Source organism: Coregonus clupeaformis, chromosome 24 (assembly GCF_020615455.1).
Source record: "Coregonus clupeaformis isolate EN_2021a chromosome 24, ASM2061545v1, whole genome shotgun sequence".
Taxonomy (NCBI): Eukaryota; Metazoa; Chordata; class Actinopteri; order Salmoniformes; family Salmonidae; genus Coregonus; species Coregonus clupeaformis.
This window is the reverse complement of record NC_059215.1, coordinates 60034406-60056938: the sequence shown is the minus strand read 5'-3', so window position 1 is coordinate 60056938 and position 22533 is coordinate 60034406. Positions and strand designations below refer to the sequence as shown.

General features: G+C 46.0%; 3 protein-coding genes across 4 annotated transcripts; 1 reads left to right on the top strand and 2 right to left on the bottom strand.

The window, feature by feature from the left end:
• Positions 1-217: 217 nt before the first annotated feature.
• Positions 218-4443, top strand: LOC121579007 (tetraspanin-9). Of its 2 annotated transcripts, XM_041893294.2 has the most exons (9): positions 218-432; positions 1029-1077; positions 2284-2363; positions 2517-2708; positions 2798-2872; positions 2996-3097; positions 3209-3340; positions 3433-3516; positions 3594-4443. In XM_041893294.2, exons 3-9 carry the CDS (start codon positions 2301-2303, stop codon positions 3663-3665), a joined length of 720 nt encoding a protein of 239 aa, XP_041749228.2. In that variant the 5' UTR covers positions 218-432; positions 1029-1077; positions 2284-2300; the 3' UTR covers positions 3666-4443. The 2 variants fall into 2 exon arrangements, with proteins under 2 accessions (XP_041749228.2, XP_041749229.2); XM_041893295.2 differs by lacking the exon at positions 1029-1077.
• A 1906-nt stretch (positions 4444-6349) lies between these two features.
• Positions 6350-10141, bottom strand: LOC121579010 (probable imidazolonepropionase). Its single transcript, XM_045206943.1, is given in 10 exon segments — positions 6350-6814; positions 7147-7307; positions 7463-7681; positions 7831-7980; positions 7982-8057; positions 8240-8517; positions 8806-8870; positions 9216-9223; positions 9493-9639; positions 9900-10141. Coding segments are annotated over 10 exon segments (1341 nt in total). The 5' UTR covers positions 10031-10141; the 3' UTR covers positions 6350-6708.
• A 178-nt stretch (positions 10142-10319) lies between these two features.
• Positions 10320-13128, bottom strand: LOC123481814 (small nuclear ribonucleoprotein F). The gene is made up of 4 exons (XM_045206906.1): positions 12999-13128; positions 11599-11724; positions 11158-11222; positions 10320-10623 (listed from the first exon to the last, which is right to left on the bottom strand). Exons 1-4 carry the CDS (start codon positions 12999-13001, stop codon positions 10557-10559), a joined length of 261 nt encoding a protein of 86 aa, XP_045062841.1. The 5' UTR covers positions 13002-13128; the 3' UTR covers positions 10320-10556.
• Positions 13129-22533: the final 9405 nt, after the last annotated feature.

The window sequence follows — 22533 nt, the reverse complement described above, 5'->3', positions numbered from 1 at the left end:
ATTTTTTATACAACAGTAGTTAATGGGGCCTGGAATACTCCTGAGAATACCCTGTCTTGCAGATTTAGAGCAGTTTGCTCACATCTCAAATGTACCATGAAAGAAAAAAGACAACAAACACACACAAATAAAATAATTATTTCACAGGAAGTCCCATACTCTCGTTGCAGTTCAATTGGTTAAGGTAAGTCCTCCCCCCGCATCTGTCACGCCTCCAGGCCAGTTTCCGCTCTCCTGAGAGAAAACACTCCGCCTGCGAGTCATCGACGACCGCAGGAAAGTTTAAATATAGCCTACAAAAAGAATACAAACGGATTTGTTCACTTTTGCGTTATCGCTGATTCTACGCTGGAAACCCGGATAGAGGTCGGTCGCAGTAGTCAGGAGATGGCTGAAATGAGGATGAGCTGAACTCGAGCTGGTACAGTTACGGTACGGAATCATCTCGTTGGTATGGATACTTCGGCCATGCTGTTTAGGATAAATCTAAAATCATCCCAGCAGTCTGTGCATCAATCTAGTCTGCGTACTTTTCTGAAACTTTTCTGAGAATATATGCTTGTAAATTATGTTAGATTTACGCACGACCAAAGTTATCTGTTAACAACGTCAACGAATTAAATCAGAAGTGTGGCCAAAACCATTGGACCTGGCTGCTAAACAATTGCATTTTCTTTGAACAGAATTTACATCATAACACTACCAGAATCATACACTAACATAACACAATGCTTCTTTCTCGTTCCTCACCAATTGTCACTTCCTGTGGTGGCGATGTAGAAAAAAAGATTAAGGGGGGGTGCAATCTGTGATTTATTATTCTGTTTTTGGCCTAAAAGTGATGGTAGATTTCTCTCTCTCTATGTGCGTGTGTGTGTGTGTCTCAGAGCCCACCATATTGTTATTGGCTCGGTAAAGAATTTCCAGAAGAACAGAACTACTACTACTACTACTAATAATAATAATATAACTACATAGAACAACAGTAGGCCTACATGAAAGAGTTGTGTGTGTACTTTGTTTTACAGGTCCCTCCGCTGAAGGCTCGACGGCACCATCTAATTCCTTATCTAAGTGGTAAAATTATTCCGAGAGAGAGAAATTACATTCAATCATTCTGAATTATGAGAGCAGTTTACCTGTTCAAATAGTATCAATTGTCATGCCTCAACACAACCACAAGAGGGCAACACTTTCCCAGGAAATAAGTGACTGAATTAAAAAAATTGTTCATTATGTTCTTTCGTTTTTCAAATGCATTCTCTGTTATTTCTCCAGGGCTATCTGGAGGTTTTGGCTTTGTGCTCGTATATACGACATTCCCAAACACTTTTATATCATTGTGCAAACGCTGTCCTCTTGTGGTTCCGTTGAGGAATTACAGCGGAGTATATTTTCACAAGTAAATGTCAAACAAATGGATAGGAGCTCATAATCTTTGTGTCAATTGTACACTCACCTGGGAAAATGTAGGCCCTACTCTGTTGTAATCCCTCAAGAGATCAACCATGTTTTTTTTTTTACAGGGATGAGCTAAAAAACATGAAGTTTAATAGATGGGTTAGCTAACAATGTGCACGCTTCTATGGGGGGCAGAAGTCAGTGTGTTGTTGTGATTCTGGATGGCCAGATTGCTAGCAAGAATGACAAGTGCCATGTGGGGAATCGTAAGTGGCTAGTTTTAATTTTGTTCTTGATACCATGTCTTGTTTTGACTGATTTGATGTCAATGATAATATGGCCCAAATTCGCAAGCTAACCAACAACTTTACCGATGTCTTTGAGCGACAACAAGTGCTCATTGTGTACATGTATTTATGTTTTAAATAAACACTGAAGACGAAATACAGTTGACATTTTGTCAACATTTTAAAGCCAACCCCGTGTGTTTTGCCCTACAGTTGTGCAAGCGTTGGTTTTGTTGTTAAACAACCAACCCTTCTATACCTGCGAGTTTAGATTTGTTTACTTTGCTAACGCTGCACTGGTGGTTTCTTGAGGAATTACAACTGTGTTTCGCAAGTGAGGTGAGTGCAGTATTACTATTTACTAGTACCTGTGGAAATACACTACGTTGTTACTCCTAAAAGGAAACAAGTTAGAGCAGTGTTTGAAGTAATCAAGATTTTCAGTCACATTTGAATTGTAGTCGATTGCTGATAATTTGCAAGGCAGAAACGTGCAAGTTCTTCACAAAACTTGTGAAGAAATTACTTTGCCCTCTTGTGGTTGTTTGAGGTTTCTACAGTTTAACATATATAAACACTGCCCTTTTATTTGCAGATCGTCACAGCTTCACCATGGCTCGCGGCTGCCTCTGCTGTGTCAAATACATGCTGTTTCTCTTCAACCTGCTCTTCTGGGTGGGTGAACAAACTCACTATAGACATAATCATTTTCAAACAAATGGATCTTCTGATTCTGCGTTCTATTTTATTATTAAATCATACTATACTAACGGTATAATAATGATAAGAGTAATGACAAACATTTCTATTTTATTCTGCCTCTTTCAGTTGGGGGGCTGTGGTTTGTTGGGTGTGGGGGTGTGGTTGTCTGTGTCTCAGGGCAGCTTTGCCACCCTATCACCATCCTTCCCCTCCATCTCTGCCGCCAACCTCATCAACACCCTGGGTGCTGTCATCATGGTTACAGGCTTCCTGGGTTGCCTGGGTGCCATCAAGGAGAACAAGTGTCTGTTGCTGAGTGTGAGTGAACTACACTACTCATGATGCACCACACTACATTGCTTGCCACATTGGCAACCTCACCTGCCTCTCTCAATTGTTCCCTGTAGTTTTTCATCACGTTGTTGGTTATTCTGTTGGCGGAGCTGATCCTTCTCATCCTGTTCTTCGTATACACAGACAAGGTAAGACTTCCCTAGAAGCCACCCATCAATTCAAACCCTGTTTATCCTTCCTCCTATGGTTCTTGTTCCCATAGTGCTCTGTGTGCCTCTGCCTACATTTCTCATGATCCACTGTGTGTGCAGGTGAGTGAGAACGCCAGACAGGACCTGAAAGAGGGACTTGCTCTGTACAGCACCGACAACAACGCTGGCCTCCGCAACGCCTGGAACACCATACAGACAGAGGTATGGTACCTAACTACTAATGAGCTACCATACAACCCCACACTAATAACATAGCATTCCATCAAGGGAGAGGTGCAATATATAACCCTGTCTCCTCTTTCTCCCTGTCAGTGGCATTGTTGTGGGGTGAATGGGTACATAGACTGGCACACTGCCCTGCAGGAGAAGGTGGTTCCTGACCGATGCTGCCAGGATATCTACCAGGACTGTGGGCGCAATGCCACCAACCAGTTCTGGACACAGGTCAGTTTGTGTTTGTTTAAAAATGTGTGTCTGATCTCTCCCTAGGAGTGTATTTTTTCACCTCTCAAGATTGTATGTTTCTCTCTTGTCAGGGTTGCTATGAGAAGGTGGAGGAGTGGCTGGATGACAATAAACACCTGCTGGGAACCATCGCCATGTGTGTTCTGGTCATACAGGTAAGGGGTGTGTGTACATACAGATGTATATGTAATGATGTTGTTGCAGTGTGACTGATGTGACTTTCTGTCTGCAGCTCCTGGGTATGGCCTTCTCCATGACTTTGTACCAGCAGATCCACCGATCCGGGAAGAAGTATGAAGCTTAGAACACACACAGGGTTTGAGACCTATTAATTTTATACAAAATTATACTCTAAAAAGACACCAGGTACACACGCATGCCATAAAGCTTTTTATTTAGTGTTTATATTTACACACCCTTGTATCATTTTGTGCACAAAGGCAATATTGTTTTTTAATCATCATCTTTATTATCATTAATCAGTGTTCTTGGCTGGGATTCAAGCTTGCATTCATTTGCCCCTCCCTGTGGCACACAACAAGCGTCCATTCCCCGTCACAAGGGGATTTATGGCTGATTTAAGATGAAAACCTCAACCCTGTTACGGTCAACCCTGTCACTTTAAAGACACTATTGGCACTTATTATTGTATATTTTTTTATTTAACCGCTTAATGTGACACCGCTTATGTGAAATTAATTGTTTGTTTTGACCAATTTACACTACCCAAAATGTTATCATTTTGTGGAACCACCCAAATGCAGCATATAGTGCAATCGGAAATACCCTTTAAAAGCTGTGTTGTCGACAACCCGCAGTCGGATTGAATCCCGGCCCTAGTTCAGTTATGGGGGGACTAAGGGTGGGTGAGGAAGGGGGGTTGGATTGTGTGGGAGTAGGGACACCCCTCGGTCATCCAGAATAGAATGGCTTGATCACAAAAGAGTAAAGGGAACAAGAGGTTCGATTCCATGCCTTAGAAATCCTTATACGGACTAAAGTTATATATATATATGGATTTATTCTTGTAAAACCAGTGTTACTGAGATGTGTTCAATAAAAGTTAAGCTTATTCTGTCAAATTGCTGGCTGTTTTTTTCCTTCAGTTCAAATTCCAATTCTGTTTACTAAAGCATCATCTTCATTTTTTCGGTGAGCCCCAGGAGAAACATGCCAATGCCACCTCATTCTGCAGAATATTGCCTCATGATTGAGGTTGTATGTTCGAGAGAATGTGCAGGAGGTTGTGGCTCAATCGTTAGAACCCCTGTCTCAACACCTTGAGTTTGCAGGTTTAAACCTCAACTCTTACACTTGTGTGGATTTCTGCAACTCTTAATGTCAAACATACAAAGAAAAGTGTGAAGGAGGCTCAGGGGTTAAATCCCCATCTTGCACCACTGCAGTTGTGAGTTCAAACCTTAACTCTTACACTTCAGAGTCAAGATCTGCAACTCAATATCAAAGATTTATACCATGGCATTGTTGAATACTCATTTCTGATTGGCTTGAAAAGCATTGTAGAGCGTGCATTATTTCCTTATAACACACGGTATATTTGCATGGTAGAGTTCAATGGCTATAAATATACACACGCGTTCTATGTTTGAGAAAAAGAGGGGGGAAAAGGGAAAATTGAAAACATTATTGCCATTGTTGAATTCGATTTTCATAATAGCAAGCTAGGACTGATGGTTTGGTTAGCTAAACCAGCAAATATGTTTGTTTGGTTACCAAGGCAACTACTGTCGCTAACTACAAAACTTGCTAGCTACTTCCATGGCTGTTGAACACATTTCTAGCGATTAAATTATAGCCATGGTATAAAAGGGATAATCAACTCGGGGCTCTATGCATTCTCTGGAAAATAATGCAACTCCGTGGAAGGTCAGTTCCACTCCGCTAGCGCCTCGTGGAACACACCTTCCACGTCGTTCATTATTTTCCATAGAACGCATAGCCTCTTATTGATTATCCCTTACACAAAGAGAAGAGGGAGAAATGTGAAGCAGTCAGTGGCTCAGTACTTCAATCCCTGCCTCCTACCAAGAGGTTATGGGTTCAAACCTCCTCTCTTGTGCTTTTATGTACGTTTCAACAATTCTCCATGTCAAACATACAGAGGGGAGTGTGAAGGAGTCTGTGGCTCAGGCGTAAGGATCTTGCTCTGGCTCATGGTTGCCTACTTGGGACTCTGCTAGTCAGTGAGTCAAGGGGAGTGGCTGCCACACAAAGATGGTTGGAGGGCAGTGGCGCAATAAGCAGGGGTGGTTAAAACCTGGGGTGCCCTGCAACTTCAGAGCAGTGGTTATGGAGAAAATGTCCTTAAAGTGGATACTTCGTTTTTAACTATAGGCTACTCCCCATTTAAATACTAAGTGTCCACTTTTTTTCTGGAGATTTTTCTCCATAACCATCTTTGAGTGGCAACACCTCTCTCACATTCACACAACCATGCTCCAGTGCCGCACAGGGCTGGAACCAAGGATCCTATGGTTGGAGGGTGAGATCCTTACCACTGAGCCACCAATTCCTTCACACTATCTTCATATATTTGACATAAACATGTCTGTAAACAAAAAAATGCACAAGAGTTCAACTTGGCGGTCTCCCTTGTCTACCCCACCCCAATGGTTAAACAAACTACAATGATTCCCAGTCCTCAAAACCTACAAAGGTTACAAAAGCAGTCTCTGCTTTCTCTGACCCTCAGACACTGGATCAAGCACAGTCCCTTTGCAACACTACTTGTATCCTTGATCAGTTGAGCTGGCAGATAGACCATACAGCTGTTACTACAGGCTGAGCTTCCTCACTAATGATTCACTCACCTCGCCTGTGTTAGCTTTACTAACTCCTACAACCTCAGAGAGAGACAAGGGGAGGGGTGTAGAGCTGAAGGGCGAAAGATTAACAGAGCATGAAAGAGAGGAACCAAGGGTCAGAAGGTCTCCAACCTAAATTGGGGCAAATAGATGACAGAGCAAGAATGGAGACTTTTGTTTATGGTAAGAAAAAGGCACAACATTTAATCACGTTCTTTTTAACCAACACTTCCTGGATATTAACCCTACCCAACTCTACAGTCATTTGGAGATTGCAGAAACAATGGTTCAAAGCCCATACTCAAATGTTACCACATGGTTTAAAGCACATACTCAAATGTTACCACATACCCCACTGACCAAGACATAGAATATCAGGTTAATATTAACTGTCCATTTACAAATCCTTGACTGTGAGCTGTGTCCATTTATAGACACACACAGCCCTGTCCACGAGGCAACAGGGCCGTGTGTGACTATGCCTGGGGGAAGAACGTCAGTTATCCAAACCCAATTTTGGAGTTAGAAGTCCATGGTTTTGTCGTTGTTATAGACGACGTTGCCCCTGATGACAACGTAGCGAATCAGTTCCTGGTGTCCTCCTAACTGGTAGATGAGATGCTCCCACCTGCCGGACAACACCATCAACACAACACTGTCAGTCCACACACACATCTACACTAAAGTGTCAGCCACACTCACACAATCAACACAACCTTAGGCAGTCTCACTCACACAATCAACACAACCTTAGGCAGTCTCACTCACACAACCCAATCGATTCCATTCACACAGCTACTGCATTTTAGACAATGCCATACACAGTCCTCACCACAATTACAAGATAAGTAATCTAGCTGCTGAAAGGTTAACTGTCAACTGGAACATACACTGTGGTGTCTAACCATTAAATGAAGCCAGCTCTTAGAATATAGTAGTATTTATTGACAGCAACTTTACCGTGGTGCGTTGAGGACCAGCAGGTCGGCGTGTTTGTTGACCTCCAGGGAGCCGTGCGTGTGAGAGCGTCCCAGGGCGTAGGCTGCGTTGATGGTGGCGGCGGCCAGAGCCTCGGGCATGGACATCCTCATGTTGACGCACGCCAGGTGCATCACCACCGGCTGGGATAGACAGACAGGGATCAAGAGATGATGACAGAGGGATCGCTACAGAGGCTTTTTGCCTTCTATTCCCACTAACTCATTGACCTTACCCCCACAGCCCCCTCCATCTTTCCTCCCTAACTTCCCTACTCCTACCACCTCCAATCCCCCACCATAGAGCAACAGTAGGCATTAGGGTTGAAGTCACTGCCCAGGGCAACAATGACCCCAGCATCCAGCATGTCTCGGGCCCGCGGCTGGGGTAACCGCAGGATGTAGGCAGTGGTTGGGAGCAGGACGGCAGCGGTCTTAGCTGTCGCCATGGCAGCGATGCCCTCATCTGTCACCTCCTCCAGGTGACTGATAGCCAAGGCACCGAGCTCTGCCCCCAGCTAGCACCACCAGAGAAAAACACACACACAATACAGGAATGGTTAAGTGAGATGGACAGTACCATAGACACTTAAATAATACGTACTGGTACTAAACCAGCTGTTGTTACCACAGTGACAGTAGAGAGGCGCAGGTTGATGATGCGTACCTGTGCAGAGTTCATGGGGTGCAGCTCGTCTCCGTGGAAGTTGATGTTGAGGCCCATGTCCAGGCCGGCCTGCAGGATGGAGCATGTGGAGGCCAGGTCAAACACACCCTGCTCACAGAACACATCTATGTTGTCCACCCTCAGGGCCCCAAGCTGACATACGCTCACGCAGCTGTGGCAACTGGACCTGAAGGATGTCTGTTGTCGCCTCGGCAACAGTCTTACCCCTGGGAAAGAATCAGAAGGGGTGGGTATTTAATAACACCTAGTGAGGATGAAAGTCAGTAGGGTTAGCTGTACGGGTGAATGTAACACAGTGGTCATGACGGGGTGGATGTGAGGTGTGTCTGTTCAGGAGTATGGGGGGGGTGTTCAACAGCATGGTGTAGAGTGTGTGTGTGGTCAGTACTTAGGGACTGCGTGTGCTCCACAGTAGGTAGACGATATATTGATTGGCAGGGTACGTCTGGCCGTCTCGATGACCTCCAGCATCTTCAGCTCTGTCTGCAGCTCCAGGCCGTAGCCACTCTTACACTCCACCAGGGTGGTGCCTGCCCGCTGCATCCGACCCAGCCTGCCTGTCAGAGAGGCCAGCAGGGTGGAGGCAAGAGCAGCCCGGGTGTGCTCCACTGTGAAGTGGATCCCTCCTCCGGCACGGTGCACATCCATGTAGGTGGCACCGGCCAACTGTAGGCACACACAGCATTACCTAGGCTGCATTTTGACAGGCAGCCCAATTCTGATATTTTTTCACTAATTGGTCTTTTGAACAATCAATCAGATCAGCTCTGAAAAATAGCTTGTGTGAAACGATCTGATGTGATTGGTCAAAAGACCAATTAGTGGAAAAAATATCAGAATTGGGCTGCTTGTGTAAACGAAGCCCTACAAACCTTTACTTTTACTCCAAAAGGTGAGTCAGATTACAATCTGTTGAGGCAGAGAGGGGATGGTACCCATGGAAGTTATATTTACCTTCATGGCAAATTCATGCACCCTGTCTCCAGCCCATACGGGGTGGGTGTGTGCATCAACCAATCCTGAAACACAATAATCAATGAGCACAGCTGTATTTCTGTAAAACCTCATTCTCTTCATGCTAGAACACTATATCTATGTTTCAAATATTTGTATTAATAGAACAGGGGAGCATTCGGCAGGACCTAACGTTTTGGAACCGTCAAATACAAATATTCTTTGTAGACCAAACATGGCTCTCTGACACACAGGAGGCTGCTGAGGTGAGAACGGCTCATAATAAATGGCCAGAACAGAGCAAATGGAATGGCATCTAACACCTGGAAACCATGTGTTTGATACCATTCCACTGATTCCGCTCCAGCCATTACCACGAGCCTGTTCTCCCCAATTAATGTGCCACCAACCTCCTGTGCTGACATGTAGAATACGGTATAACTTCCGCCCTATTCATGGCATTTCTATCTGCACCGTTAGACAACGTTCGGCAAATAAACGTGGCCAAGGTTGCATGTTTACATGGTCCTTGCTATCCGGGATCCTTGGGACGTCACTACCCCCCCATTGAAGTTGACATTTAAAATGGTACGGGTTAAATTTAGGATTAGGAAAGGGTTATGGTTAGGGTTAAGGATCCCAGATAGCACAAACCATGTTTACACCTGTGTGCACGCCTAGATCTACCGCCCCATATTGTCCAGGGTGGTGTATTGCACTGATACTTGCCTGGAATGACACATGCCAGTTGCATCGATTACTTTATCAAACGAGACTCCTGCATATTGGAAATCAATGGTGCTCGCTGGTCCAATATTCTTTATTAGACCGTCGCTGGACGAAAAAAAAACACAGCTCTTGTAATCAATAGTTTGCGGTGGAATAACATTTGGTTTAGTTTAGCCAAAATTAAGTTTTGCTTTCACAGAACTTTCAGAGCACGTTAGGGCAATCCGTACTCTGCGAAGTTTGACAGCCGCTGTCAACTCGTTCTAACCTAATTGTAACAAACATTAACTAGTAGCCAAACTACCGAACATTAAACAATGTTGCAAACTGCAGCCCTATCGGACATTAATGATTTTTCAATTTACCTCCCGATAATCAAACTACTGTTCTCAATCACACACAGCTTTTGCATCCCATCCTTCGTCAGGAACTTCTCACCGTTGTTGCAAATTAAAACCACCTGTTTCGCGTTCTTTACCAAAAGTTTGTTGGACATTTTGAAATAGTCGTCGAAATTAAGCTTAAAAATGTGAATTACTTTTGTAAGTCACCTCTATTTCTACGTCGCCTCGCTGTCACTTTCTAGTGGTTTGGGGAAACGTAAATATTTGAGGGCAGCATGGGTTCAAAGTGCACGAGCTAAATCCGGGGCGGGGCTTTGGAAATTAGGAATAGTGTACATTGATTGACAGGTTCTGTTTAATGTGTAGTGTTTGTTAATAAGGTTGAGACACCACATCAATCAGCTCCCTCACAAACCTGTAATAATACCACCAGACAGCAGGTTTAGGAAACGGTAAAATAACCATTATTTTATTTTTTTCTACAGTGATATAATGTAATTAGCTACATCATATTGGATCATAAACAGTAAAAAATAAAATGTTTCCTTGAAGGTTTCACACAAATAAAGCTAACTTGCTTCCCAAGAGTCCATTTTCCACATAGTGAAAATGCAAAAACAAAGATTCAGCAAACACAACACTCGTCCAGATCTTCAGTTGCAAGTCTCATCCTCTCCATCATTCTTTCATTTCTCCGTCCTCCTCTTCTTCCTCTACTCCTCTAATATATAAAACATTATTGCACCTGTGGGTAGAGAATTTGCACTTTAGATCTAAGAGAATTACACTGAGAACAGCCACTATGAAACACCTGCATCAGTCACACCAGAAGTATGCTGGACACAGAAGTCCAGGGAGAATACATTTCTACTGGTATTCATTAAAGGGTTGACTTGCAGTTCAACCCAAAAAAAAAAATCAGAATATAGACTTGCATTCTATTGCATAAAACATAATCCGATTTCAACAAGAAATACTTCCTTCCTTCCCTCCCTCCCTCCTCCCTTTCTTGAACTGGGTATTATTTACTACGAACCAAACGAGCCGAGGTGGGACTTTGAGGGACCTACCTGAACTTGTCCAATAAGAAACTCTTGTTTTTGTTGCAAAAAGCTTTTTGTTGCAACAGTCTACACTAATGAATACACCCCAGGTCACTGCTCTAACAGAGTTAGGTATTTCATAAATGCAGTCATGGCCGATTTTGATCACCTCAGGATTAAAGGACAAGAGGCAGAAGGCAACATTTTAGAGAATCCAGAAAACGGCTATTATTTACCTAACAAGTACTTCTCCAAGGTGACCAGCCAACGCTCCATCCACGTACTCTTCTGTGTTCGCCAACTGTCAAAACCAATGACAAAAACACGAGAAATGTACGTAGGCATTAATCTGCACTAGCCACACACACTGTCCAGGTTAGGTGCAAAATGGGGGACTTTTATTTTGACATGAGGTAAGCAGAGAGGAAGTGGGTCTACAACAGACCCACGTTTGGAAAGTCTTTAATAATACCATCCTATATATTTTGTTTTAAATTCCCCCGTCATAACGACCAACCGTCCTGCCCACCGGCACAGTAAACTGAAATGGAATGGTCTTTAACTTCTGGCTTCCCACTGACTGTTTTTTTGCAACCCAATACAATTGAAAGCAACGCTAGTGTATGTAAATACACCCGCGTTGCTAAAAGCACCTATGTCCAGGTGTGCTCCCTCACCTGCATGTTCATGTAGCTGTCCACAGACACTAGGTAGCCCTTGTACTCCATCCCCCACTTCAGCTTCACCATCACCGGCTTGCCTGTCAGTCCGTTCAGGAAGGGCTTGGGGTTCAGAGGTAAACTCTACACACACAGCAATGGGAAGAAGGTTGGATTATTGTTATGGGTAATAATTTAACCTCTACGGGATCGGTGTCCCGTATACGGGACGGTTGAGCTAGTGTGCGCTAACGTGATTAGCATGACTGTTGTAAGTAACAGCAAACTTTCCAGGACATAGACATGTCTTATATGGGCAGAAAGCTTAAATTATTGTTAATCTAACTGCACTGTCCAATTTACAGTAGCTAGTTCAGTGAAGAAATACCATGCTATTGTTTGAGGAGAGTGCACAACAACAAATAACTTATTACGGCAACTGGTTTGATACATTCACCTCTGAAGGTAAATAATGTACTTACATTCAGTAATCTTGCTCTGATTTGTCATCCTAAGGGTTCCAGAGATAAAATGTAGCATAGTTTTGTTTGATAAAATCAATTTCTATATCAAATGTAGGAACTGGGTTCTACAGTTTGAACCCCTGCTGTCTCTGGCTCCACACCCACCCCGCCCGGCCATCTAGATGTGTGAAAGTTAGTATATAAGCTAATGATCCATCATGTATGACATTCCTGGGAGTGTGTAAACTTACATTTTGTATTACCATATCATTTTTGTATTTTCTCTATAGTTATGAAAATGTATCAATTGACCAATTCGGCACATTTGGGCAGACTTGATACAAAATAGTCCAGTATTGCAATGCTTCACTGGATCAATCTGAAACTTTGCACACACACTGCTTCCATCTAGTGGCCAAAATCTAAATTGTGCCTAAACTGCAATATTATATTGTAGCCTTTCTCTTGCATTTCAAAGATGATGGAACAAAAAATATAATAGAAAACACATGTTTTTTTGTTTGTATTATCTTTTAAAAAAATCTAATGTCCTATATTCTCCTACATTAATTTCACATTTCCAAGTGTTTCCTTTCAAATGGTATCAATAATATGTATATCCTTGCTTCAGGTCCTGAGCTACAGGCAGTTAAGATTTGGGTATGTCATTTTAGGCGAAAATTGAAAAAAGTGTCAGATTCTTAAGAGGTTAATGGAACAAAATATAACGTTCAGACTCATGTGTAGGGAAGATCAGACGTCCATCATCTCAGATGTACGCATATTAGATTTTTATCTGCAACATGACTTTATTTGCTGCTCATTCACTGCAACTGCAATGAATGAATTGGATAACGTTGGCTTGCTGGAAAAAGGCACCAACTCAACTGCTAATCCGTTTTTCTTTCAAAAGATCCAGCCAATTTTATTATAACCAACAATATCAACACTCACCATTGCTGTGCAAAATGTTGTGCAATTCCCGCTAATATATCTTAATAATTTACTATCTTTTCACGCAAAAACGTCCAGACTTGTTAACTTGCACGCATTGCCGCCGAAACCAGGAAGCTGGAGCCCTTCAACTCTGACCCAAAACAAAGGGTCATCGATTGAGACGAAGAGCTCTAATTATTTATATACCGCCACCTAGTGTACGGAGAGGCGCAAATCATGAGACATGATTAAAATGTCCATGTTCATTGCTCATTGCGGCAGATATTTTAACGGAAAATGTTATAGATAAATAAAGAACAGTAAACTGCAATATTTATCCATGTCCATCTTCAAATGGTCGCATTTTATTCAAAAGACTGCACATGTGTAGTGAACTGTGAATTGTGAACTGTGAATTATAGTGAATTGTGGTCCTCTGTAGCTCAATTGGTAGAGCATGGCGCTTGTAACGCCAGGGTAGTGGGTTCGATCCCCGGGACCACCCATACGTAAAAATGCACACATGACTGTAAGTCGCTTTGGATAAAAGCGTCTGCTAAATGGCATATTATTATTATTATTATTATAACTGAACACGTATGGGGCAATGGAGCCCTCTGGCGGTTATAGTGCTTATCGTGTTGAGTACTGCTCTTCGGTCCACTTCCCCAAAATTATTTGGGCTATGATGTGACTTATTTACTATCAATGGATGTAATCTACCTAGATAAAGCTTTACTCATTTCTATGTGACGAAGCAAATTGTCACGGAATCTGCCGAGGCTGCTCCTCCTCCTTGTTCGGGCAGGCTTCGGCGTTCGTCGTCCCCGGAGTACTAGCTGCCACCATTGAATGTTTCGATGTTCGTTTGGTTTGGTCTGTCTGTTACACCTGTGTCCGTTTGGTCTTGATTATGTGCCTTATAAGTTTCCTGTGGTTGTGTTCGTTAGTTGTGTGTTATTTTATTTTCCTGTCTGTTGGCGGTATCCTGTGCAGTACGCTGGCATCGTTATTATAACGCACTGTGTTGCGTTGTCGTTTTGCCTCCTCGTTAGAGGTACTTTATTTTGTACTGGTTGTGCATCTAGTAAAGTCTTGTTCGACTAGCTTATGCGTCCTGCGTCTGACTCCTCTCCACGCACCCACACCAACAGTGACAGAATAACACACCTACCATGGAGTCAGCAGGAGCAGCGGTGGCACCCAAGTCCCTCGAGGAAAGGATCAGCAATCAAGACGCCATGATCCAGCAACTTGGGGTCGCCATGAACGATTTGTCCAACACGCTGCGCCGTTTGGTTACGGGCGAGGTGCCCACATCTTCGCACACCTTACCATCACCATCGGCCAGTCCTCCTCTCCCAGTACCGGAACCCAGCGGCATTCGGCTCTCGCTCCCGAGGGCATATGATGGTACCGCAGCCGGGTGTCAGGGATTCCTCCTGCAGGTGGAACTCTACCTGGCCACCATACACCCGGCGCCCTCGGGATACGAGAGCATCTCCGCCCTCATCTCCTGTCTCTCCGGCAAGGCGTTGGAATGGGCTAACGCCGAATGGAGGGGAATAGACGCCGCTACCATCACCTACGCGGAGTTCTCCCGCCGCTTCAGGGCAGTGTTCGATCATCCACCTGAGGAGAAGGCGGCGGGGGAGCGTCTGTTCCACCTTCGACAGGGGAAGAGGAGTGCCCAGGAGTTCGCCCTGGAGTTCCGGACGCTAGCGGCAGATGCGGGATGGAATGAGAGGGCCCTCATCGACCATTATCGATGCAGCCTACGAGAGGACGTTCGTCGTGAGCTGGCCTGCAGGGACACCAACCTCACCTTCGACCAGTTGGTGGACATGTCCATCCGGCTCGACACCCTGCTGGCTACACGCGGACGTCCCGAATGGGGGTCGTCCATTCCATCCTCCAGCACCGCCGAGCCGATTCCCATGGAGCTCGGGGGTGCAGGCGCTAGGGAGAGGAGGAGAGAGAACCTGAGGGGGGCCGTCCCCTGCACCAACTGTGGCCGTGGAGGGCACACTGCGGCTAGGTGTTGGGGAGGGTCTCCTGGGAGAGGGGACAACAGGTCACGCACTGGGAAGTCATTTCAGGTGAGTAGATGCCCCACTTACCCAGAGCTTTCTGTTGGACACCTGTGTATACCTGTGAGATTTCCACAGGTGGCACCTCATTCCCAGCATAAGGCGCTAGTAGATTCAGGCGCAGCTGGGAATTTTATTGATCGTGTATTTTGTTCCAGGGTAGGAATTCCCCTTCGGCCGGTGGAACCCCCCTTTCCCAGTTCATGCTCTAGACAGCCGGCCGCTGGGGTCGGGGGTTGATTAGAGAAGTCACAGCGCCACTGAAGATGATTACGCAGGGGGTCATGAGGAGATCATTCAGTTTTATCTGATCGACTCTCCTGCGTATCCCGTGGTGCTGGGGCTTCCTGGTTAAGCACCCATGATCCTACCATTGCGTGGCAACAGAGGGCTCTTATGGAATGGTCTGCCCAGTGTGTAGGGAGATGTCTAGGTGTTTCCATAGGGGCAACATCGGTGGGGAGTCCGAACCAGGTGTCCGCAATGCACATTCCCCCTGAATATGAGGATTTAGCACTGGTTTTCAGTAAAACTAGGGCAACACGGTTGCCACCTCATAGACAGGGGGATTGTGCGATAAATCTCCAAACAGGAGCGGCACTTCCGCGGAGCCGTGTGTATCCCCTGTCTCAAGAGGAGACCGCGGCTATGGAGACTTACATAGCCGAGTCCTTGGAACAGGGATACATACGGTCCTCCACTTCCCCGGTTTCCTCGAGTTTCTTCTTTGTGAAGAAGAAGGACGGGGGTTTGCGCCCGTGTATTGATTATCGTAGTATCAATCAGATCACGGTTAAGTACAGTTATCCTCTTCCTCTGATTGCGACTATGACAGAATCATTACGCGGAGCGCGGTTCTTCACAAAGTTGGATCTCAGGAGCGCGTACAATCTGGTGCGCATTAGGGAGGGAGATGAATGGAAAACAGCATTCAGCACCACCTCGGGTCATTACGAATATCTCGTCATGCCATACGGGTTAATGAATGCTCCTTCAGTCTTTCAATCCTTTGTGGACGAGATTTTCAGGGACATGCATGGGCAGGGTGTGGTAGTGTACATCGACGACATCCTAGTGTACTCTTCTACACGAGCCGAGCATGTAGCCCTGGTAGAGGCTGTTGGAGTGTTGAAGAGGCTGTTGGAGCATGACTTGTATGTCAAGGCAGAGAAATGCTTGTTTTTCCAGGAGTCCATCTCCTTCTTGGGTTATCGATTGTCCGCATCTGGTGTGAAGATAGAGGTTGACCGTGTGTCGGCCGTGCGTAATTGGCAAACCCCAACCACTGTAAAGGAGGTGCAGCAGTTTTTGGGTTTTGCTAATTACTACCGGAGGTTTATCCGGGGTTTTGGACAGGTGGCAGCTCCCATTACGTCCCTGCTAAAGGGGGGTCCGGTGCGTTTGCAGTGGTCAGCTGAAGCGGACAGGGCATTCGTTAAACTGAAGAACCTGTTCACTTCGGCTCCGGTGCTGGCGCATCCGGATCCCGCTTTACCATTCCAAGTGGAGGTGGACGCTTCAGAGGCCGGTATTGGGGCGGTTCTGTCGCAACGGTCCGGCACGCCACCTAAACTCCGCCCCTGTGCGTTCTATTCCAAGAAGCTCAGCCCGGCGGAGTGTAATTATGACGTAGGGGACAGGGAGTTGTTAGTAACCTGGAGTACATCCGGGCAGCTAGGAGACTAAACCCTCGTCAGGCTAGGTGGAACATGTTCCTAACCCGGTTTGTTTTTAAGATCACGTACATCCCAGGGTCCCAGAACGGTAAGGCAGACGCTCTGTCCCGGCGGTATGACACAGAGGAGAGGTCCATTGAGTCTACTCCCATACTGCCGGAGTCTTGTCTGGTGGCTCCGGTAGTGTGGGAGGTCGATACGGAGATCGAAAGGGCGTTACGTGCCGACCCTACTCCCCCCAAGTGTCCTGTGGGGCGGACGTACGTTCCGCTCGAGGTTCGTGACCGACTTATTTATTGGGCTCATACATCACCCTCCTCTGGACATCCAGGTATTGGCCGGACAGTGCACTGCCTTAGCGGGAAATACTGGTGGCCAACGTTAGCTAGGGATGTGAGAGTTTATGTCTCCTCCTGCTCGGTGTGCGCCCAGTGTAAGGCGCCTAGACACCTGCCCAGGGGAAAGTTACATCCCCTGCCCGTTCCGCAACGACCATGGTCCCACCTCTCGGTGGATTTTGTGACCGACCTTCCCCCCTCCCAGGGGAATACCACCATTTTGGTCGTTGTGGATCGGTTTTCCAAGGCCTGTCGTCTCCTCCCAATGCCGGGTCTCCCTACTGCCCTACAGACCGCTGAGGCCCTATTTACCCACGTTTTCCGGCACTATGGGGTCCCCGAGGATATAGTGTCTGACCGAGGTCCCCAGTTGACCTCCAGAGTCTGGGGGGCTTTTATGGAACGCTTGGGGGTCTCGGTGAGCCTTACCTCGGGGTACCACCCAGAGAGCAATGGGCAGGTTGAACGAGTCAACCAGGATGTGGGTAGGTTTCTGAGGTCCTATTGCCAGGGCCGGCCGGAGGAGTGGTCAAGGTATATCCCCTGGGCAGAGATGGCCCAGAACTCTCTCCGCCACTCCTCCACCAATCTAACACCTTTCCAGTGTGTTTTAGGGTATCAGCCGGTTCTGGCACCATGGCATGAGAGCCAGATCGAGGCTCCTGCGGTGGATGAGTGGATTCGGCGCTCGGAGGAGACGTGGGACGCTGCACATGTCCATTTGCAGCGGGCCATCCGTCGACAGAAGGCGAGCGCCGATCGCCACCGCAGTGAGGGACCGGTATACGCCCCGGGAGATCGAGTCTGGCTCTCGACTCGAAACCTGCCCCTCCGCCTGCCCTGCCGGAAGCTGGGTCGGCGGTTTGTGGGGCCTTTTAAAGTCCTGAGAAGATTGAACGAGGTGTGTTACAGGTTACAACTGCCTATTGATTATAAGAATATTAACCCCTCGTTCCATGTGTCTCTTCTCAGGCCGGTGGTAGCTGGTCCACTCCAAGAAGATGAGATAGGAGAGACCCCTCCGCCCCCATTGGACATCGAGGGGGCTCCGGCGTACAGGGTCCGGACCATCTTGGACTCGAGACGCCGGATGAGTGGTCTCCAGTATATCGTGGAGTGGGAGGGGTACGGTCCGGAGGAACGGTGCTGGGTGCCTAGGAGGGACATCCTAGATCCATCCCTCCTGACTGTTCCACCGTGGTCATCCCACGCGCCCGGGTCCGCATCCTCCTGGCCGTCCCCGAGGCCGGGGTCGGCGCACGGCTGGAGCCGCGCTTCAAGGGGGGGGGTACTGTCACGGAATCTGCCGAGGCTGCTCCTCCTCCTTGTTCGGGCAGGCTTCGGCGTTCGTCGTCCCCGGAGTACTAGCTGCCACCGTTGAATGTTTCGATGTTCGTTTGGTTTGGTCTGTCTGTTACACCTGTGTCCGTTTGGTCTTGATTATGTGCCTTATAAGTTTCCTGTGGTTGTGTTCGTTAGTTGTGTGTTATTTTATTTTCCTGTCTGTTGGTGGTATCCTGTGCAGTACGCTGGCATCGTTATTATAACGCACTGTGTTGCGTTGTCGTTTTGCCTCCTCGTTAGAGGTACTTTATTTTGTACTGGTTGTGCATCTAGTAAAGTCTTGTTCGACTAGCTTATGCGTCCTGCGTCTGACTCCTCTTCACGCACCCACACCAACAGTGACACAAATAAACAAATTCAATGTTTTCAAGCCACAACCCAGTCTTCGGTCATGCCCCAGGAGGAGCGACCCATCAATGGAAACCACTGGTGTCCAAGGTCATTGTGACTGAATTAAAAACATTTGAAACAAGATTTTAAATCTGCATTTCGTATAATTTTCAGCAATTTAAGAAACTATTTATTTATTTTCAATAAATGTACTAATCTTCTCCTTTCCCCCTTCTGATAACCAGGTGGCGAATCGCATCTCTGCATGTCTGGCAGACATATCAGTATGGATGACGGATCACCACCTCAAGCTGAACCTTGGCAAGACGGAGCTGCTCTTCCTCCCGGGGAAGGACTGCCTGTTCCATGATCTCGCCATCACGGTTGACAACTCCTTTGTGTCCTCCTCCCAGAGTGCGAAGAGCCTTGGCGTGACCCTGGACAACACCCTGTCGTTCTCCGCTAACATCAAGGCGGTGACCCGATCCTGTAGGTTCATGCTCTACAACATTCGGAGAGTACGACCCTGCCTTACACAGGAAGCGGCACAGGTCCTAATCCAGGCACTTGTCATCTCCCGTCTGGATTACTGCAACTCGCTGTTGGCTGGGCTCCCTGCCTGAGCCATTAAACCCCTACAACTCATCCAGAATGCCGCAGCCCGTCTGGTGTTCAACCTTCCCAAGTTCTCTCACGTCACCCCGCTCCTCCGCACACTCCACTGGCTTCCAGTTGAAGCTCGCATCTGCTACAAGACCATGGTGCTTGCCTACGGAGCTGTGAGGGGAACGGCACCTCCGTACCTTCAGGCTCTGATCAGTCCCTACACCCAAACGAGGGCATTGCGTTCATCCACCTCTGGCCTGCTGGCCCCCCTACCTCTGCGGAAGCATAGTTCCCGCTCAGCCCAGTCAAAACTGTTCGCTGCTCTGGCACCCCAATGGTGGAACAAGCTCCCTCACGACGCCAGGACAGCGGAGTCACACCACCTTCCGGAGACATTTGAAACCCCACCTCTTTAAGGAATACCTGGGATAGGATAAAGTAATCCTTCTACCCCCCCCCTTACCCCAACCCCCCCCCAAAAAAAAACCAAAACAAAAAGTAATAATAAACATTGTAAAGTGGTTATCCCACTGGCTATAAGGTGAATGCACCTATTTGTAAGTCGCTCTGGATAAGAGCGTCTGCTAAATGACGTACATGTAAATGAATACATTTTGTCCGGAATTGCACGAAGAACTCATGGCATAGAGGTAAACTGTCATATCTGGGTCTGTCTGGACTCTGGGCGGCTCTCTTTTTACGCACTGCCAGTCTGGAGGATGCTCTCATTCATTTTTCTGTCTTGACGCATTCGACTGTTACTAAACCATTTGGCAAGTTTGAACTTGAGATCATGAGTAATACTTCCAACAGCAAGGGATGGTTTTAATGGAAATTCCTCTGAAATTACACTAAACCCTCTTTACGTTACTGAAATACTGATGTCTTTACATCATTATACTATTCTTGTTAATGTGTTTGTGTGAGCATGTTCAGGTGTGTTAGTGTGTGTATGTGAGTGTGTGTGTGTGTGTGTGTGTGTGTGTGTGTGTGTGTGTCTGTCTGTCTGGTTGTATGGACAGACATACACCTAGGTATGTATCATGGGAAAACTCTTATACTGTTAAAGGATAGTTAAACTATCACTAATCATGAGCTGCTACATGCATGACCTAGGATAACACTGACATGTTCCATTGTCTAATGTGTAATAGATATGCAGGGATGAAGAGTCATGGGGAAGATGGAAACAGAAGTGCAGCATATAATCCAGGAGAACTAGAGCTCTCAGCAAGACAGAGAATGAGAGATATTAGACAGCATGTCTGCTCTGGTGTGCTCCATGGAGAGTAGCCATGCTGGGCTCATTGAGGTGAAGCAGAAGCAGCAAAGAGGAGGCAGGTTGAGGGCCTGTCAAAGAATTAGAGCAGGACAATGCAGCTCCATGACTTTACTGTACTACTGTATAATGGTCATTACCAGCACTGACCACACGGGGGCAACATGTACATGTATTGATTTAGTTCAAAATTCACAATATTTGGAAGTTTGTAGCCTATTGCAGAGAGAGAATATGCTACAATCAAACCCCATATCCTCAGCAGCACTGTCACCAACTACACTTTTATATCGGCCTAATGACAAGATGAGAAGTTATATTATTATTGAGATTGGGCCTATAATATTGTCAATGTTTGAAGTGGATGTGGTGTTGGAGTCAGGCGCAGGACACAGAAGCTTAGTCCAACAGACTTTACTAGTCAGAAATATGACAATACAAAAAGAACGGGCCTCAAACAACGGAGGCGAGCGATACGCAAACAGTGCGTAAAACACGAAATATAAGCGATGCGCAAACAGTGCGTCAATACACTTAAATACACCAGAGCAAAATCCAAAACCCCAACGGACAGGCGGACAACAACACACAACTACAAACAAAACCAAAGGAAACTTATAGGTGACATAATCAATAAGTGATAAGACACAGGTGCACCAAACAGACAAAACCAAACAAACATAGAGAACATCAAACGGTAGCAGCTAGTACTCCGGGGACGACGAACGCCGAAGCCTGCCCGAACAAGGAGGAGGAGCAGTCTCGGCGGAATTCGTGACAAATATTAGGCCTACAATAAGATTTATTGGGGTCATTATTAAAGGGATATTTCAGGATTTTGGCAATGCCCTTTATCGATTTCCCCTGAGTCAGATGAACTTGTGGATACCATTTGTATGTCTCTGCGTGCAGTTTGAAGGAAGTTGCTAACTAGCACTAGTGGATGCTAGCAGATACCTATAGACTTAATAATATAATAATATAATATGCCATTTAGCAGACGCTTTTATCCAAAGCGACTTACAGTCATGCGTGCATACATTTTTTTGTGTATGGGTGGTCCCGGGGATCGAACCCACTACCTTGGCGTTACAAGCGCCGTGCTCTACCAGCTGAGCTACAGAGGACCTCCAGTTATTGCGCTAACACTAGTAAGCGTTGGCTCGAAAACTACCTTTAACTTCCTTCATAATGGACACAGAGACCTGAAAATGGTATCCACAAGTTCATCTGACTCTGGGGAACTCTTTGCCAAAATTCCAAAGTATCCCTTTAAGAGTCCTTTGGAAACGGGAAGCAGGACTTTGGTAGGCTATTAAAAATTAATCTAGGAATTAAAAGGCCAACTCCTGTTATAAACTGCTCTGCACAGGGCAGCGTTGTTCATTAATTAATTGGTACTGCAGAAACCGATCAGTTCATAAATCTCAATTGGCTTGCATTCCACTCCAATTATCTGGGATTTCGTCGGGATAGGCCATCAGTAGCATATTGTCAACATAGCCCATGCAGAAGTGTATTCAGCCAAGTGACCAAACTCCACAATTTTAAAGTAACTGCCCAGTGAAAATCTCACTTTTAAAAATTAATATTCATGGCGTTGACTCCTCCTACACTCGTATTTGTGGCCAAAGCATAAATTGGTTAAATTCTCATGTACAGAATAAAAAATACAAGTTAAATGGGTTTCCATTGTATTTTCAACTCTACTGATGTCACAAAACATGTTGTGTTATATAGCGAATGTGCCCACTCTGGTATTGGCATGTGTGCTCTAGCCAACAGCTTGCAGATACAGTTGTGGGTATAGTCTACATGATAAGATTACTATGGCCAAATTATTTTAATTTGTTAAACGGCAGCCAAGCATGGAAACATCAAGTCAACAGA

Excerpts from the sequence above, each read along its gene's own strand:
- LOC123481814 (XM_045206906.1), bottom strand. Across the intron at positions 11,223-11,598 it reads ACAGCTACATGAACATGCAG|TTGGCGAACACAGAAGAGTA; the intron begins GTGAGGGAGCAC and ends TGGTTTTGACAG. Across the intron at positions 10,624-11,157 it reads CTTGGAGAAGTACTTGTTAG|GTGCAATAATGTTTTATATA; the intron begins GTAAATAATAGC and ends CTCTACCCACAG.
- LOC121579007 (XM_041893295.2), top strand. The coding sequence starts at position 2,301 with ATGGCTCGCGGCTGCCTCTGCTGTGTCAAATACATGCTGTTTCTCTTC. Across the intron at positions 3,098-3,208 it reads GGAACACCATACAGACAGAG|TGGCATTGTTGTGGGGTGAA; the intron begins GTATGGTACCTA and ends TCTCCCTGTCAG. Across the intron at positions 3,517-3,593 it reads TGTGTGTTCTGGTCATACAG|CTCCTGGGTATGGCCTTCTC; the intron begins GTAAGGGGTGTG and ends TTCTGTCTGCAG.